The sequence below is a fragment of the Pelodiscus sinensis genome, chromosome 2, assembly GCF_052426305.1.
Source record: "Pelodiscus sinensis isolate ZL-2025 chromosome 2, ASM5242630v1, whole genome shotgun sequence".
Lineage (NCBI taxonomy): Eukaryota > Metazoa > Chordata > Testudines > Trionychidae > Pelodiscus > Pelodiscus sinensis.
Window position 1 is genome coordinate 48,399,153 of NC_143053.1, and position 18,054 is coordinate 48,417,206.

The window sequence follows — 18,054 nt, forward strand, 5'->3', positions numbered from 1 at the left end:
ATGGTGTGCACAGTATTCATGTCATATACCGTGTCATACTGTGTTTTGAACTGGATGTAGTACTGGGTTTTAGAGGTCAACTGAGGATAAAGATAGTTACATGCCCTTTTTAGCATCTCCTGTCACACTCTATACATGTGAGTTTGTGACAGTTATATCAATCATATATCCAGATATAGCTAATTTTGTTATTGAACCTTTGAACCTACATATACAATTTATAAACATCAAACCCTTGACTTCAGTATAAGTTGCAGGCACCCAACTCTTCTTGGGACTTTGCTCAACATGAATAAATGTTAGATGTTCTTCAGTTATGAGCAATTTATCCAATACTATCTCCAAAGTAAGGGGCTGAGAACTGTAAAGGTAGCTAGAGAATGATATAACATTTTCAGGAAAGTAGAACTAAACATAGCTTAAGCTCAAGAGCTACCTACCTACCTGGGGGTATGTCTACACTACCCCGCTAGTTCGAACTAGCGGGGTAATGTAGGCATACCGCAATTGCAAATGAAGCCCGGGATTTGAATTTCCTGGGCTTCATTTGCATAAGCCGGGCGCCGCCATTTTTAAATCCCCGCTCGTTTGAACCCCGTGCCGTGTGGCTACACGCGGCACGAACTAGGTAGTTCGAACTAGGCTTCCTAGTTCGAACTACCGTTACTCCTCGTGGAATGAGGAGTAATGGTAGTTTGAACTAGGAAGCCTAGTTCGAACTACCTAGTTCGTGCCGCGTGTAGCCGCGTGGCACGGGGTTCGAACGAGTGGGGATTTAAAAATGGCAGCTCCCCGCTTATGCAAATGAAGCCTGGGAAATTCAAATCCCGGGCTTCATTTGCAATTGTGGTATGCCTACATTACCCTCCTATTTCGAAATAGGAGGGTAGTGTAGACATACCCTGGGCTATTTGGCAAGGAGAGCACAGTTCATACCTGGTCTTTAATATTATTTCCTTTATAAACCTATATACAAACAATAACATTTGCTTTTATTTAAGACAATATGAATTGAGAGGTGGAGTCTACTATGTGAAGATGAGCACTGATCAATGCCTCAGAGGAAAACAGGACTCTGAACTCAGGGGAGGCAAGCTCAGATTTTTATGGATGATGGTCTGGTCACATGGGCATGGTTGAAGGATTGCCAACCATTTACCCTATCCTTCCACAAAGGAGTATTATAAAAGTTAGTAAGACCGGGCAGAGACAAAGGACCTATAACAAATTTGCTCTGCAAACCATAAATGTACAGTATTCTGCTCCACCCATGGCAAAATGTGTCCCACCCTCTATTAAAAAAAGGCATTCATAAGCTGAAAGGGTGTTTTTTTTTCCTTCTGAAGATGATAACATCAACTTCAGCTTCAATCATCTTTCTGTAAATAGAACATTTGCTCATTTAAGTGTTCTCATTCATGTAGCTAAAGGAAACAAACTCTAGAAGAAAAAGGCAACCTCATGCCACTTGTCATTTTCAGTCTTTTTACCTTGTCTGGTAATAGTTGCTGAATCCTGTAAAAAATTATCTTCCCACCAACAGTAACATTGTGGGAATAAATATATACAGTCATCCTTTTCTCTCAGAGGTCCGTCCCTTCACCATTACAATCATTCTTTGAAGAAAGTGGACATCAATTGATCATCTTCTACACTGAATCAGAGTATGACAAAGTCATCATGTACCTGTCTACAAATTTCTGGAATGAGTTCATGCGAGTAGGTTGAAGAAAATAGTGGTGATTGAGCTGCTAATATGTACTATCACTACTACTTTGTTGCATGCATGTTTATAGTCACAGATTGATGAAGATTAATATCTACATGCCTTTTGAGAATTTCCCAGGGTAGAGGGTTAATCTTTCTTTCCCCCAGTGATACTGTGACAAATGCTATGGACCGATGGAGTACTGAAACACCATTTTTTTCTCCATTTGATGTATTCTTATAGGCTAGTGGTTGTGTTCCCAATTCTGTGTGAGTGTGCATAGCTGGGTGGGATGGGTTCACAGGGTTTTCTGCTGGAACTAAAATCATGGGGGTGGGGTGCCTGGGGGTAGGGAAGTGGGTATAACTGCAAATCCTAAGGCATGAACCAAGTGTGGTCTCACAACCTGGGGGAAATGGCTTATACTAATTTAGTTTGATTGCAAAGGCCAGTAAACAAAGAATTCAAAACGGTATATGCTGACCATTGTGATATCTGAAGAGAGATCACCCTCCCCTGATCCAAAAATTGATATGGAGCATTAGACCCTGTGGATAAGGCTTGTGGTTCTTTAAAACCTATCATGGAAGATGTGTGACACCTGGTAAGATCATATACTCTTAAGAGGTGTCATTCATCTTCCATGATAGGTTTTAAAGAACCACAAATCCTATTCACAGGGTCTATCTATTCTCTGTAATGCTTTTATGCTGAATAAGTGGTACTTTGCTTTATGTGAGCTGATTGGTCACTAGTTAAGTCAGCCATTATTCCTGAGAGTACCAGACTGCAGCTGCTGAACTAAAGTTAGACCTGCTGAAATAGACACAGTGAATTGCAGGTGGCCTACATCCCTGTTCTACCATCCCCATTGGAGAAATGGTCTGAGGTAAACAGGATGAAGTTTAATAAAGACAAATGCAAAGTGCTCCACTTAGCAAGGAACAATCAGTTTCACACATACAGAATGGGAAGTGACTGTCTAGGAAGGCGTACGGCAGAAAGGGATCTAGGGGTTATAGTGGACCACAAGCTGAATATGAGTCAGCAGTGTGATGCTGTTGCAAAAAAAGCAAACATGATTCTGGGATTCATTAAGAGGTGTGTTGTGAGCAAGACACGAGAAGTCATTCTTCCTCTTTACTTTGCGCTGGTTAGGCCTCAGTTGGAGTATTGTGTCCAGTTCTGGGCACCACATTTCAAGAAAGATGTGGAGAAATTGGAGAGGGTCCAGAGAAGAGCAACAAGAATGATTAAAGGTCTAGAGAATATGACCTATGAAGGAAGGCTGAAAGAATTGGGTTTGTTTAGTTTAGAAAAGAGGAGACTAAGGGGGGGACATGATAGCTGTTTTCAAGTATCTAAAAGGGTGTCATAAGGAGGAGGGAGAAAACTTGTTCATCTTGGCCTCTGAGGATAGAACAAGAAGCAATGGGCTTAAACTACAGCAAGGGAAGTTTAGGTTGGACATTAGGAAAAGGTTCCTAACTGTCAGGGTAGTCAAACACTGGAATAAAGTTCCCAGCGAGGTTGTGGAATCCCCATCTCTGGAGATATCTAAGAGTAGGTTAGATAAATGTCTATCAGGGATGGTCTAGACAGTATTTGGTTCTGCCATGGGGGCAGGGGACTGGACTCAATGACCTCTCGAGGTCCCTTCCAGTCCTAGTATTCTATGATTCTATGATTCTATAGTGAGAGAATTGAAGAATCCTGTCCCTAGAAAGGTCAAGGCTAGATGCCTGAAACATAAGTGGGGTTCCCTGAAGGAGGCCATGAAAGGTTCAGTTACTTCAGGAACTGTGACAGATACACTCAATAACTAGTGACATACTGCATTGTCAAAATATGAATCATGTTTATTATGCTAAACCTTTGAATAATCTCACTTTGTAGGACTGAATAGCATAATACATACATTTTGATTCCAGTGGATATTTTTAAACTGTTAATTGCCCAGAAGTCCTGTCACTACATAACTCATCTTTACGAATCCACTTCCTACATCTGTTAGTAAATATTAATCTTTCATTATCCTTTTTATATTAAATTCACACTATTTTTTGACCAAACATCCCCAAGACTTTCCTTTACAAGCCAGAGATGTTGGCTTTTGTGTAATGTTAAAGAGGGTTTTATTCTGGAGAAATGAATGTCTTTGTCTTAGTAGGCCCATACTTTATTATCCTCCCTGTTTTATGCAGAACTTTAACTGAACCTAGTGTGTTATCAACAAACCAAATTTTAGCTGAACTTTAATATGCTATTAAATGATGGACTGTCTATCATTTTGTGATCAAATGCACCCCTAAATTCAAACCCTACACTCTGCTATAAACATATTTGTACTAAATATACGTTCTGATGTATTATTTAAACACTAATAACTTTCAGTCAATAGTATCTTGGTGACGTACAGACAACCCCCTAACCTCAAACAAATCCAGGAACCCACCCTTGCAATCAGCCCTGGTGCCAATTCTGCCCACACATCTATACCAGCAATTTAATCACTGAACCCAACCACATCAGACACTACATCGGGGGGTTCATTTAACTGCATATCCAGTAATGTGATCTATGCCATCAAATGTCAGCAATGCCCCACTGCAATGTATATTGGCCAAAATGGGCAGTCTCTATGGGAAAGAATTAACACACAGAAATCAGATATCCAAAAAGGCAATATACAAAAACCTGTTGGAGACCACTTTAATCTGCCTGGACATTCATTAATGGACCTCTAAATCACCGTTTTGTTTCAGGCCAATTCCACAAGCCAAATACACAAAGAATGGCTGGAACTTAACTTCATTCACAAGTTTAATTCTTATGAAAATGGCATGAACCGGGATATCGGCTGGCTCATACACTATCTTCCACATCCTAATGACTTATCCAACCAACCTAACAATGGAGATGCTAATTGTTCTTATCAGCCTCTTGTAACTATTTGAAATATCTACTCAGTGTCTCTCTTTTTCCACCCCTCCTTTTTTCTCTCTTTTTTCTTTTTTTCTCCTCCCCCCCTCTCTCCTTTACTTATTTATTCTTGGATCTGAACTTCTAATATTCCTGTCATCTGAAGAAGTGGACTGTGCCCACAAAAGCTCATGATACCATCTACATGTTTTGTTAGTCTTTAAGGTGCTACTAGACTATTTGTTGTATTTTAAGTTTTACCTGTCAAGTAGCCATTCTTTGACAAAGAAGGTGCGGCAGGAAGAAACAGATCTGCACCTTAGCAAACCATAGCACTACAGCTCTTTCTCCTTTAGACTCCATAACTCCAACCTCACAGCTGGAATGAAGTTTATCTAGGAGTAAACTTCAGAAAAGTGAAGTTCAAAGCAGGACTGGACTATAAAGCGAGATGCAATTCTCTCGCCTCTCATTCAGACTATGTCTAGGATGCACAGCTTTTCCGGGTTACAGTTTCCGAAAAAGTGGATGTATTCTTTCGGCATCCCTGTATTCCTCTCGGTGAGAGGAATAAGGGATGTTCTGAAAGAAGAGTTTTTTCCGAAATTTGGCCCTGTGTAGAAGGGCCACATTTTGGAAAAGTCTCCTTCAGAAAAAAAGCAGAAAAAGATACATAAATTGTGGTACTCAATGAGGAGTAATGGTAGTTCGAATTAGGAGCTTTAATTCGAACTACCTAGCCCGTGACACGTGTAGCCGCGAGCAGGTAGTTTGAACTACAGGACATTTAAAAATGGCAGTGCCTGGGAAAATGCAAATGAAGCCTGAGATATTTAAATCCCGGGCTTCATTTGCAAGTTCGAATGACTACACTGGCCACCCTAGTTCGAACTAGGGTGGCTAGTGTAGACATACTCTAGGGGTGTTAACAGCATGTTGAAAGACTATTTGTGAGAGGCCCCAGTGGGAGCTATTACAGCAAAGCATGGGAGGCACTCCAGTTTGTAGGGTCATGGTGACACATCCCTTCACTGTTCTGGACTACCCCTTGGAATGTAACATTTGTTTTATACTAAAGTCTTGGCATTTAGGGAAATGTCAGAAAGTACCTGCTTGAAACCTATAATGGGGGAGATGTTTTCTGTAATTAATAAAATATAAATGATTTTAGCTTAATAGGAATTTATTTAACTGATAGTTCTATGATAATGACTTGGTTTTAGATATCCTTGAATTGATAAAATAGTGGATGGTTCAACAGATGCCATTAGCTCATCAGTTGTATAAACCAGAGATCAGAAAAAGTAATCTGTGTAAAACATTTCATTTGTGAATACCTCTCCTGCTTTTAACATCTGCATTTCCACATCAAAAGTTATGTATGGGACACATCCATCACACTTAATTAGGCTCCTTAACACAGGTGCTGCAATTGACAGGTACTTCTTCAGCTGTTATCTATATCTTTTGGTTTCTGTTATTTCCACTCCAATTCATCTGGTGAAGTGGGTTTTACCTAAAAAAGCTCACGATTCTATATATTTGGTTAGTCTCTGAGGTGCCACAGGACTACTCATTGTTTTTAAAGTTACAGACTAACACAGCTACCCCTCTAGAAGATGAATCACCACGGATTTACCCAGGACAAATCATGCCAAACTACCTTGATTTCCTTCTTTGGCAGGGTGACTGATTTGGTGGATGGGCGACTGCGGTCGGCATAATGTAACTAGATTTCAGCATGGCTTTTGACACAATCCTGCAAGACATTAAGTAAACTGGAGAAATGCAAGCATTAAAGAATTACCGTTTCTCAATTATGTAGACACATAATAGGTTAAATAATTGCAAACAAAGAATAGCTATTAATGGAATGATCTCAGATTGGACGGAGATCTCAGGTGAGCAATGGTGCCAGTAGAATTAATTTCTTACTGCTATGGTGGGGCATCAGCGAATAGGGGAGGCACAATATCTCACCACATGGCCCTTCAAATGACTCTGCCCCACCCCCAGGCTGGGCCTGTTTGCTACCCACAATCCATCCCACATTACCTGGGGATTTGGGGGGAGGGGGCGGCGGAGATTTCGGAACTGCAGCAGCAAAGGGTGCTCCAACATTTCCATTCAACTGTGTCTGCCTGGGGTCTGTACAGCAGCCCTGCTGGAGGACAGGCCTGGGGACAGTATAGCCCTTCCAGAGAAATTGCCAATGTTCTGCTCCTTTCCTCCTAGGGCTCTCTTGGGAAGCACAGTAGAGAAGCACATGGGGCCACTGAGCATCCCCGCATTGGCATCTTATCCAGCAGTAGCTGTACCACCCTGAATACCACCCCCAGCCCTGTCCTCTGGTGGGGCTGCAGTAAACACAAAGGAGACATCAACTGCATGGAAGTGCTAGGGCAGGTCCCAGCTCCTTCACTTGCCATCTCTGAGCCCTGTGGTGACTTCTGAGCTTCTGAGGGTCATACCTCCCAGTATAAATAGTGCTCACGCAGATGAGTAGTATAGGGCAGTAATCAGCGAGCCAAATGATCCTTGACAATCCCTCCTTAATGTCTTGGATACAGGTTCCTGGTAGGCAGCATATCTCTTGGGATGCCATGTCAGAGTGACAGACAGGGGCTCCCTCTCCCTCTCCCTCTGAAAAGAGTCTCTCGCCACCACTACCTTTTGTTTCCTTCTGCAGACCTCCCAGTCTTGGGGGTACATGGATTCTCCTCCTCCATTTTAGGGGGTGATTCATCGTACCTTGTTGCCAGGGCAGTGTAATGGTTCTCTATCGCCATGGCATGTGGGATGGGAGTAGGAGTGGATCACTGCCTGCTGCCAGAAGAAACCAGCTGCCAGTATCCCTCCTGTAACAGAGCCATCTCCTCCTCCCCCGGTGATGTGCCAGCCGTCCTCTGTAGCTGGATAGCTTGCTCTACAGGCAAGAGCTATAATCCAGTTTCACATTTCTGCAGACTTTTGTAGTCCCCTTGAATTGTACCCTTCCCTGAATTACAGCCTAGTATACAATTAGGAAATGTTATTATTATGGGGGATCCAGTGTCTAATTATGGATCATAAATCTGTGCTCAGAAGCAAATCACTCCTTTGCATCCGTGATTGCCTGTTGAACTGCACCACTGAAGGCCTCATAAATTTTATTTTTTCTAATTTTAGGACAAGGAGTCAATGTATGTTTCATGCTAGTGTAACCCACGCTAGCACAAGCATTCACTGTTTTGTTCCAAGGTCCATTGTTTTGGCCCTATTTTTAAAGGATCCTATAATGTAAGTATGATTAATCTACTGTAAATACAGTTTCAAGCAGCATACTCTTGCTACAACTAATAGAAATTCATGACAGGAGGATGAATACCTGCTTCTAATTTTGCTGTATATATATTGTAGATTCTACTTTTCCATTCAACCTAGCAAAAGCATAGCAGAGCTACTGAAGGAGCCAACTTTACTTCTTGAATTTGATGAGTAAGTCTATGTCTGCACTGCCAGGAAAAGGTGGAAAAAGATATGCAAATTGCAAGTTGCAATTTGCAAATCTTTTTCAGCTTTTTTCCCAAAAGAGGGCCCGTCTACAGAGGGCCAAATTTCGGAAAAATCTCCTCTTTCGGAACATCCCTTATTCCTCTCTCTAAGGCTGTGTCCAGACTCCATGCCTCCGTCGACGGAGGCATGTAGATTAGCCAGATCGGAAGAGGGAAATGAAGCCGCGATTAAAATAATCGCGGCTTCATTTAAATTTAAATGGCTGCCCCGATCTGCTGATCAGCTGTTTGTCGGCAGATCGGGAGAGTCTGGACGCGATGCCCCGACAAAGAAGCCTTTCTTCATCGACACAGGTAAGCCTGGTTTCACGAGGCTTACCTGTGTCGATGAAGAAAGGCTTCTTTGTCGGGGCATCGCATCCAGACTCCCCCGATCTGCCGACAAACAGCTGATCGGCAGATCGGGGCAGCCATTTAAATTTAAATGAAGCCGCGATTATTTTAATCGCGGCTTCATTTCCCTCTTCCGATCTGGCTAATCTACATGCCTCCGTCGAAGGAGGCATGTAGTCTAGACACACCCTAAGAGGAATACTGGGATGCCGAATGAACACGTCCACTTTTTTGGGAACTTTTCCAAAAAAGCAGACACATTCCTTGGACGCAGTAGAGCTTTTCCGGGATACCTCTAGTATCCTGGAAAAGCTCTGCAGTCTAGACATAGCGTAGGTTCCAGTTTCTCTTTTTTATTTATTTTTTAATTTCTTGAGAGGGTTGTGAGAAACCAGGAAGTAAAAATAATTGGCATTTTTATAATGGAAATATACTCTCTCAGACTACTTCTCCAATATCACTAAATGAAATAATTTATATACAATATTAGCTCATTTTTGGGCTCTGATTCTGTAAAAATGTCACATGTAGAAACTCCAGTTGTAATCAATATGAATTCCATGTATATAAGACTTATAGGGTTGGGCTTTTTTACTGACTTGCAAGGAAAAGATCGATTGCCTGTCTAGCTATATGACTACTGTATATGGATGGAAATTTAAGGACATCATTTATGTGTAACTCACTTTTCCAAATACATTAGGCCTTTCTAAAATTTTTGGATTAGAAGCCAAAGAAGACTCCTTGGAAACTTCCTTCAGTCTCATTATTAGCACAGATTTGAAAAAGATGGCAGCCAGATGTGCTTTTAGTGGAATCAGAATTTTTTCTGTTCCATTGAGATACAAACAACCAGAGAGATCAAAAAATTATGATTTGTAATTTCTTAGCTGTTTTTAAGCAGGTGCTGTATTCCACTTTAGAATCAGCAGGAGACAAAAAGGGAGACCTACTAGGTTATAAATTGAAGAACGCAGCTGGAGAAGGAAAAATTATAGGTAAATAGGATGCATGCTTTCATAAAACATCCTTAGAAACTACCTACTCTCCCAGCATGTGTGTGACATGGAGGCCAGGTGCTAGGATGTTGTGGAGAAAAATTCTAGCCTTCTTCTGCAAGCGGGGAAAAAAACATCACCTATCTGGGTGGAGGAGCAGAACTATTTTGACTCAGATAGGAGGGTCTTAATAGCTCTGTTTCAGCAGAACTAAATGGTAGAGACTTCCCCTCACCCCCAGAAGGTGTGTAGAAACCTAGTCCTGTTTCAAGGAGTTGTGGAGTAAGTTGCTTTTGAAGCTCAATAAATGGAAACAGGGGAGCTGTATAAGAATGTAATGTGCACACAGTCCATTGTAAAGAAATGGAGAACCACACCTTACTAGGGCTACATCTACTCTGCAGAGTTTTTGTGCACAAGAAAAAGTACAGTAAATCATAAGAACACAGGGGTTTTGTGCAAGAGTTATTCCTTTCTAAGAGGAATAAACCTTTTTGTGCAAGAGCTCTTACGCAAAAAGGCACGTGTGGACAGGCAACAGGGGTTTCTTGCACAAGAAATGGCCATCTTGTGCTAAAATGGCTAAAATGGCCATCAGAGCTTTCTTGTGCAAGAGCGCATCCACACTGCCATGGACGCTCTTGCACAAAAGCACATGGTGGTGTGGATGTACTCTTGCACAAGAACTTTTTGTGCAAGAACTCTTGCGCGGAAGCCTGCAGTGTAGACGTAGCCAAAGGGTGATATCTAATTCTAGTTCTAGGGATGTGCTGTCTGTCCAGGCACAAAGCGTCATCGTTTCACACTGTGCATATGAGAGCTGCTCAGGTAGGTCTGTGTTTAGGAAGTGAGCTGTACAACCTGAGCCTGTGAAGGGGCTGGTTGTTTGCATGGGGTCTGATCCTGCCTTGATCCTGCCTTGAGGGCGGGGGGCTGGACTCGATGACCTCTCGAGGTCCCTTCCAGTTCTATTGTTCTATGATTCTATGATATTCTATTCTATGAGCTTCGAGTGCTCACTGTGTAGCCTGAGTTGGTAGTGCGAGGTTCTCCACCTTCAGGTGAACAATTTGATCTTGCAGGCCCTAGGGGAGCTGCTGGTTGGAGAGTGCCTCACCCCTTCCATCATCTGTGAAGAGGTTGCAAGATTTGGAGACGAACGTGTTCTGAGGAAACTGTCACAAGGGAGACATGGAAGGTCAGACCTACTGGTTGGAGCAGGAGTCTCACTGAGTCAGGTACCAGGAGGTCAGAATCTAAGACAAAGCCAATGAGCATATCAAGAGTCAGGCAGTATCAGGTTGTCAGGAGACTGGGATTAGGTGGCAGATTACAGACAGCAATGAAATAGTGAAATCAAGGACAAACCAGGATCAGAAGCCTGAGTCTAAGGCAGGACTGGACAATAATTTTTGATGGGTGGGGGTGGGAGGGAAGATTTTGATAAGACATCCAGGGTTGCACTTTTCCATTGGGGAGGAAGGCACTTTGATCAAAGTTAGGTGCAGAAGGGAGCTTAGGGTAAAGGACTGCTGCTCCATGTTGCAGGAGCAGACAGGTCAGATTAAAAGGCTTGGTGGGACAGATCTGGTCCACAAGTCAGATCTTATCCACCCCTCGTTTAGTGTCTACTGGAAGGTAGGTCTGGAGCAGAGGCAGGCACTGTGTAGTTGCTCAGATAACAAATCTTCACAGATATTTAGGTTAAGTACTGGTACCAGGCAATCAATTTGGATGCGAGGGGTTGTCCTGTGAGTCTTGCTGGGTGGTACTTCCTATGGAGCCCAGCCAAAATCTCTCATGGTCATTTGGAAGCAGCAGTGGCCTAAAATCTCCATAATCCCAGATCCCAGCACTGGAGGTTCTAATACACTTTGATTGCCTAGGCCTATGTCAAACAGTTTAGCATCCTCTTCAATCCTATTGTGTGGTGTTCATAATTGGTCACCATGCCTCCACTCATTCCTCCTTCCCCGGTAGCTGTGCACTACAGTTCTCATAGCCTAGCTATGTGGTTTCCTGCAAGCAGAATAGGCTGATGTGTCTTTGGACCATTATCTTGACCAGTTCCATGACTTTATCAGGTAAGGACGACACAGAGTACTATCTTACAAAGAACTGATAGACATTCTTATCAATAAACTAGGGAAATACAACCTATATGGAGCTACTATAGGAGGGTGCATAACTCGCTGGATAACTGTTCTCAGAGAGTACAGGCAGTCCCCGGGTTACGTACAAGATAGGGACTGTAGGTTTGTTCTTAAGTTGAATCTGTATGTAAGTCGGAACTGGCGTCCAGATTCAGACACTGCTGAAACTGACCGCCAGTTCTGACTTACATACAGAATCAACTTAAGAACCCCAGGCATCCCCAAGTCAGCTGCTGCTGAAACTGATCAGCAGCTGATTCCAGGAAGCCCGGGGCAGAGCAACTCTGCCTGGGGCTTCCTGTAGTCAGCGCTGGTCAGTTTCAGCAGAAGCTGACTTGGGGACGCCTGGGGCAGAGCAGCTGGGGTGCTACTGGACCAACCCAGCAGCACCCCATCTGCTCTGCCCCAGACGTCCTGATTCAGCCGCTGCTGAAACTGACCAGCAGCGGCTGAATCAGGACCTGGGGCAGAGCAGCTGGGGTGCTGCCGGGTTGGTCCAGTAGTGCCCACGGGCGCTGCAGGACCAATCGGCAGCGCCCCAGCTGCTCTGCCCCAGAGTCCAAAACAAAAGCCTGGTCTGCTGGGGGGGGGGGGGGGAGCACACTAGCTGCGCCCCCTCCCCCCAGCAGACCAGGGACACAGGGAGCAGAGCCGCAGCGACAGCGGGGTGCCGCGCCTCTGAGGCTTTGCTCTGGCAAAGCCTCTGAGGCGCGGGACCCCCCGCAGCTGCGGCTTCAGTCAGGGTGCCTGTGGTCTGCTGGGGACCGTCCCCAGCAGACCACAGGCACCGGGACCCAAGCGGCAGCAGCGGGCGGGTTCCTGCGCTTCTGAGGCTTTGCCAGAGCAAAGCCTCAGAAGCGCGGGAACCTCCGCTGCTGCCGCATGAGACCCGGTGCCTGTGGTCTGCTGGGGACGGTCCCCAGCAGACCACAGGCACCCGGACTGAAGCCGCAGCCGCGGGGGGGTCCCGCGCCTCTGAGGCTTTGCCAGCGCTTTGACTGAAGCGGCAGCAGCGGCGGTTCCCCGCGCCTCTGAGGCTTTGCTCTGGCAAAGCCTCAGAGGCGCGGGACCCCCCCGCGGCTGCGGCTTCAGTCCGGGTGCCTGTGGTCTGCTGGGGACCGTCCCCAGCAGACCACAGGCACCGGGTCTCATGCGGCAGCAGCGGGGGTTCCCGCGCTTCTGAGGCTTTGCTCTGGCAAAGCCTCAGAAGCGCAGGAACCCGCCCGCTGCTGCCGCTTGGGTCCCGGTGCCTGTGGTCTGCTGGGGACGGTCCCCAGCAGACCACAGGCACCGGCACCCAAGTGGCAGCAGCAGCAGTTCCCGCGCTTCCGAGGCTTTGCTCTGGCAAAGCCTCAGAAGCGCGGGAACCCGCCCGGTGCCCCTAGTCTGCTGGAGACGGTCTCCAGCAGACCAGGGGCACCGGAGCAGCTTACGAACGGGGCTTTCTCGCCCCGACTTCCGGGGCGAGAAAGCTCCGTTCGTAAGTGCGGATCCGACGTAAGTCGGATCCGCGTAAGTCGGGGACTGCCTGTAGTTATTAATGGTTATGCTGGAAGGGCATAACAAGTTGGGTTCCACAGGGGTTTTGAAACTAGTTCTGTACAATATCTTCATCAACGATTTAGATGATGGCACAGAGAGTATGCTTATCAAGTTTTCAGATGATACCAAGCTGGGTGGGGTTGTAAGTGCTTTGGAGGATAGGGTCATAATTCAAAATGATCAAGCCAAACTGGAGAAATGGTCTGAGTTAAATAGGATGAAGTCTAATATGAACAAATGCAAAGTACACTTAGGAAGGAACAATCAGTTTCATGCACACAAAATGGGAAGTGACTATCTTGGAGGAGTACTGCAGAAAGGGATCATAGGGTTATAGTGGACCACAAGCTAAATATGAGCCAACAGTGTGACAATGTTGAAAAAAAAAAGCAAATATGATTCTGGCATACATTAACAAGAATGTTGTTAGCAAGACACAAGAAGTCATTCTTCCGCTCTACTCTGCACTGATTAGGCCTCAGTTGGAGAAAGATGTGGAGAAATTGGAGAGAGTCTAGAGAAGAGCAACAAAAATGATTAAAGGTCTAGAAAACATGACCTGTGAGGGAAGACTGAAAGAATTGGGTTTGTTTAATTAGGAATAGAAAAGACAAAGAGGGGTCATGATATTAGCTTTCAAGTAATTTCAGCAAGAGAGGTTTAGGGTGGATATTAGGGAAAACTTCCTAATTTTTAGGGTGATTAAACACAGGAATAAATTGCCTAGAGTGGTTGTGGAATCTCCATCATTGAAGATATTTAAGAGCAGGTTAGATAGACAACCAATAGGGATTATCTAGGTGGTGCTTGGTCCTGCCATGAGGAAAGGGGACTAGATTTGTTGACCTGTCAAGGTCCCTTCCAGTTCTAGTATTCTATGACTCTATGATTATGTACTAACCACTGTTAACCTGAGTAGAGGGTCCCCATATACTTCAACCAAAACACACTAGTTTGGATAAAACAATAAACTAGAAAAGGGATAGATTTTAAGTGATATATAAGTGATAAGGAATAAAAAGTCAGAATGGGTCACAGATGAATTAAAAAGATAAAACCATAACATCATTCTTAAACTTTTCCAACACAAATAAAATTTGAAGCAATTAGCTTTCTTATCCCATAAGATACTATATACTGTTCTCAGTTCATAGTCTGGATTTCCTTTCAGCCTGGGAACAATACCCTTATTTCAATGCTTTTTACTTACTCGTTGATGCAATGATCAAAGCAACATAAGACGGAGAAGAGAGGGTTGCCAAAGGTCCTTTCCCCCTTAGTCTTATGTCCTGTTCCTTTTTACTAGAAAACTCCTTCCTGAATTATGGTTAGGAAGCTACCTGGCAAATGTGAGCTGCTAATTGTTCCTCAAAGGAATTGTAAGTTTAATACTCCTCTCCTGGTGAATGTTCAATTAAATAGGTAATGGCTTTTTAGTAGACCCCTGTAAATCCATTGATATCTGCTTTATATCCGCAGCTTATTTTTGCAGCTATAGATGCAGATACAAATTTTGTATCTGTGCCTGGTCCTACTTTTTTGTACCTAACTGGTTTTCCACTTGTCCTTAAAAAAATGATCTGAGGGCTCTACCCAGACTGTTATTTCAGTAACAGTCATAAATAAAATCTCATAGGTCCAGATACAACACTGATACACACATTTTAACGGGACAACGATATTCAATAGATTATGAGTTTTCAAATGATACTCGCAATGCATATATAGTACAAAATACAGCCATATAAAAAGCAATGAATATGAAGAACAGAGTGTCATATGGGTACAGCGTATCACAGGTATACTAAGCCATAAAGTTGGGTCTCAGGAGTGCATATGAAGCGTCTACATGTCTTTCCACAGTCACCAAGTACTCTAAAAGTTTTCTCCCCCCTCAAAAGTATTGAACTGGAATTTTCCTTCTCCCAAGTTTCTTACCATTTCTAGAGGTCTGCACCTGGCCTGAAATTATTTTCACTAACTGCCAGCAGGGTTACAGAATATTGTTAATATACAACCAATGATACATTAAAGAAAGAATTATCTAGAATTCTGCAACTTTCAAATGGAAAAGAAATTCTAGTTTTGGGCTGATCTGCCATTATCCTTTCTATACAGTGGAGTGACCTTTGGAATTTTTCACAGTAACAGAAATGCTCGCTATGCCTTTCATGCTTTCTCCTGAAATGAACAAAAATCCCCAGATTCTTCAGAACAACAATGGATAGCTCTGACAATTGGAAGGCAAAACACAACAAAACAAACTCCGTAACAGCTATCTGAAAATGAATCTGAGGAGATGGCAAGAATAGAAGGAATATAAGCAGTTGTTTAAGCCTGATATAAAGTTTCAAAACCAAAAGGAATTATGATGGAAAATATATTCCAATCAACCCTGACTGTTTTGTCAAATAAAAATAAATAAAACTTCAATATAAAAATATAAACATGTAAGAGAGTATCCTGAGCACAGTACATAGCAACGGACACCCACCAGTAACGCAACTAAATGTGGGTGTTTAAAATAGACTGATTTAATCTTGTTCTTGAGAATATCTGTTAAACAGTTATGGGATTTAATACATTGTAATGCACTTGCTATTTTATGTGGATAATTGATACCATGCTAAATCAAGTGTCCTAAATATACCTCACAATTCATAACAACTGGATTACTTAGAAAAGTCATTGTATATTTAGGAAGTTGATGGGAAGTTGCTAAATAATCTTATGATAGTCAACAGATGCCAATAGGTAGATTTTTCAAGTTAGAAAGAGAGTGGAAAAACTGGCAGTCTGACTCTGAGAGGAACCTTTCATATGAGTGCAGTGTGTTATTACATCAAGCAGTACTGTAAGTACCATAAGAATGTGGTGTGGCAGACAGGCCAGCTAAGGAGGCAAAGAAAGCTTATGGCCTCAAAGTGATAGATCTTACTGATTAGTAAAGGCCTCATTTCCTCATTATCTATGTCAGTTGGGGTATGTCTACACTACAATGTTAGTTCGAACTAACGGACGTTAGTTCGAATTAACATTCATAGCCGCTACACTAGCGCTCCGCTAGTTCGAATTTGAATCGAACTAGCGGAGCGCTTAGTTCGAACTAGGAAAACCTCATTTTACGAGGATTAAGCCTAGTTCGAACTTACTAGTTCGAATTAAGGGGTGTGTAGCCCCTTAATTCGAACTAGTGGGAGGCTAGCCCTCCCCAGGTTTCCCTGGTGGCCACTCTGGCCAACACCAGGGAAACTCTATGCCCCCCTCCCGGCCCCGGACCCCTTAAAGGGGCACGGGCTGGCTACGGTGCCCGTGCCAGGTGCAAGCCTGCCAGCACCCAGCCAGCAGACCCTGCACCTGGCACGGCACAGAGCCACCCACCCGATGACCCCCAGACCACCCCCTCTTCCCGGGACCAGGCTGGCGGCTCCAGGGAGCTTGCCCTGGACCGCAAGAGGCGGGCACCTTCCTGGGCTAGTGTGGACATCGTGGACCTCGTCCACGATCTCCGCACTAGGCACAGGAAAGTGGCCGTCTAGGGCAGGAGAGCTGCCAGCCTGGCCACCCAGGAGCAGGTGTGCACGAAAATCAAGGGGGTCCACTGAGACCCCCGACCCTGAGCCCTGAGCTTACAATGGCCGTCCTGGGTCAGACCAAAGGTCCATCTAGCCCAGTAGCCTGTCTGCCGACAGCGGCCAACCCTAGGGACCCTGGAGGGGATGGACCGGAGACAGTGACCAAGCCATTTGTCTCGTGCCATCCCTCTCCAGCCTTCCACAAACCTTGGGCAGGGACACCACTCCTACCCCCTGGCTAAGACTACTCCATGGACCCAACCTCCATGACTTGATCTCACTTCCCTTTAAACTGTTCTAGTTGTAGCCTTCACAGCCTCCTGCAGCAAGGAGTTCCACAGGTTAACTATTTGCTTTGTCAAGAACAACAACTTTCTCTTACTAGTTTGAAGCCTGCTACCCAGTCCTTTCCTTTGGTGTCCTCTAGTCCTTCTTTATGGGAACTCATGAAGAACTTTTCTGAATGCACCCTCTCACCCAACCCCTGCTTTTAGAGATCTCTATCCTGTCCCCCCTCCGTCTCCTCTTTTCTAAGCTGAACAGTCCCAGTCTCTGTAGCCTCTCTTCATCTGGGACCTGTTCCCAACCCCTGATCATGTTAGTTGCCCTCCCCTCTCCCAGCCTTTCTCTTCCCCTCTCCCACCTCCTTTTCCCAGTCTCCCCCAGTTTTTTTCAATACAGACAGAGTCAATGTTGGAAGAAACGTTATCTTTATTTTGTACATCAATAAGAAGGGGGGCTAGGGAAGGGTAAGTGGAAGGAGGTGAGGGAGGAATGGGGTACGAGCCCCCGATGGGGAGGACTGGGCTGGCTCTGAGGGCTTCTGGGGGTGGAAGCTCTCCTGAAGCCCCCCGATTGCCCCCTCTCCCCACATGGCAGCCTGTGGCAAGTGCAGCCGGGCTGATGGCCAAGTGGTGTGATGTGCCCAGTGTGGGTACTCTGGGCAATCCAAGCCAGGACTGCTTTGCAAGCGGGGCACCCCTTAGAACTGTCTGTCCGGGGTGGGGGTCGGGACCCTTTAAGCGCAGCCCTCGGCTAGCCTGAGACAGCATCTCCACGCTCTAAGTCCTCCTCTGATGCCCTGCCGGCACTGCTTCCGGCCATCCTTAAGCCCTGTTCAGAGTCCACTCAATGTGGACTTGCTAGTTCGAATTAGCAAAACGCTAATTCGAACTAGTTTTTAGTTCTAGACGCGTTAGTTCGAATTAGCTTAGTTCGAATTAACTAATTTGAACTAAGTTAGTTCGAATTAGCGCTGTAGTGTAGACG

The 18,054-nt window shown here is 44.6% G+C and overlaps 1 protein-coding gene across 8 annotated transcripts in view; it reads right to left on the reverse strand.

The window, feature by feature from the left end:
• RALYL (RALY RNA binding protein like) overlaps nucleotides 1–18,054 on the reverse strand; it is a 562,192-nt gene that overhangs the window by 80,797 nt on the left and 463,341 nt on the right. For 5 of the 8 annotated variants that reach the window (XM_025179532.3, XM_075920454.2, XM_006112993.5 and 2 more), the window contains one exon: nucleotides 6,294–6,389. The exons of the other annotated variants lie outside the window; for them this stretch is intronic. In XM_025179532.3, coding sequence (XP_025035317.1) covers nucleotides 6,294–6,389 — 96 coding nt within the window. The remainder of the gene's footprint in view (nucleotides 1–6,293; nucleotides 6,390–18,054) is intronic. 8 annotated transcript variants of the gene reach the window in all.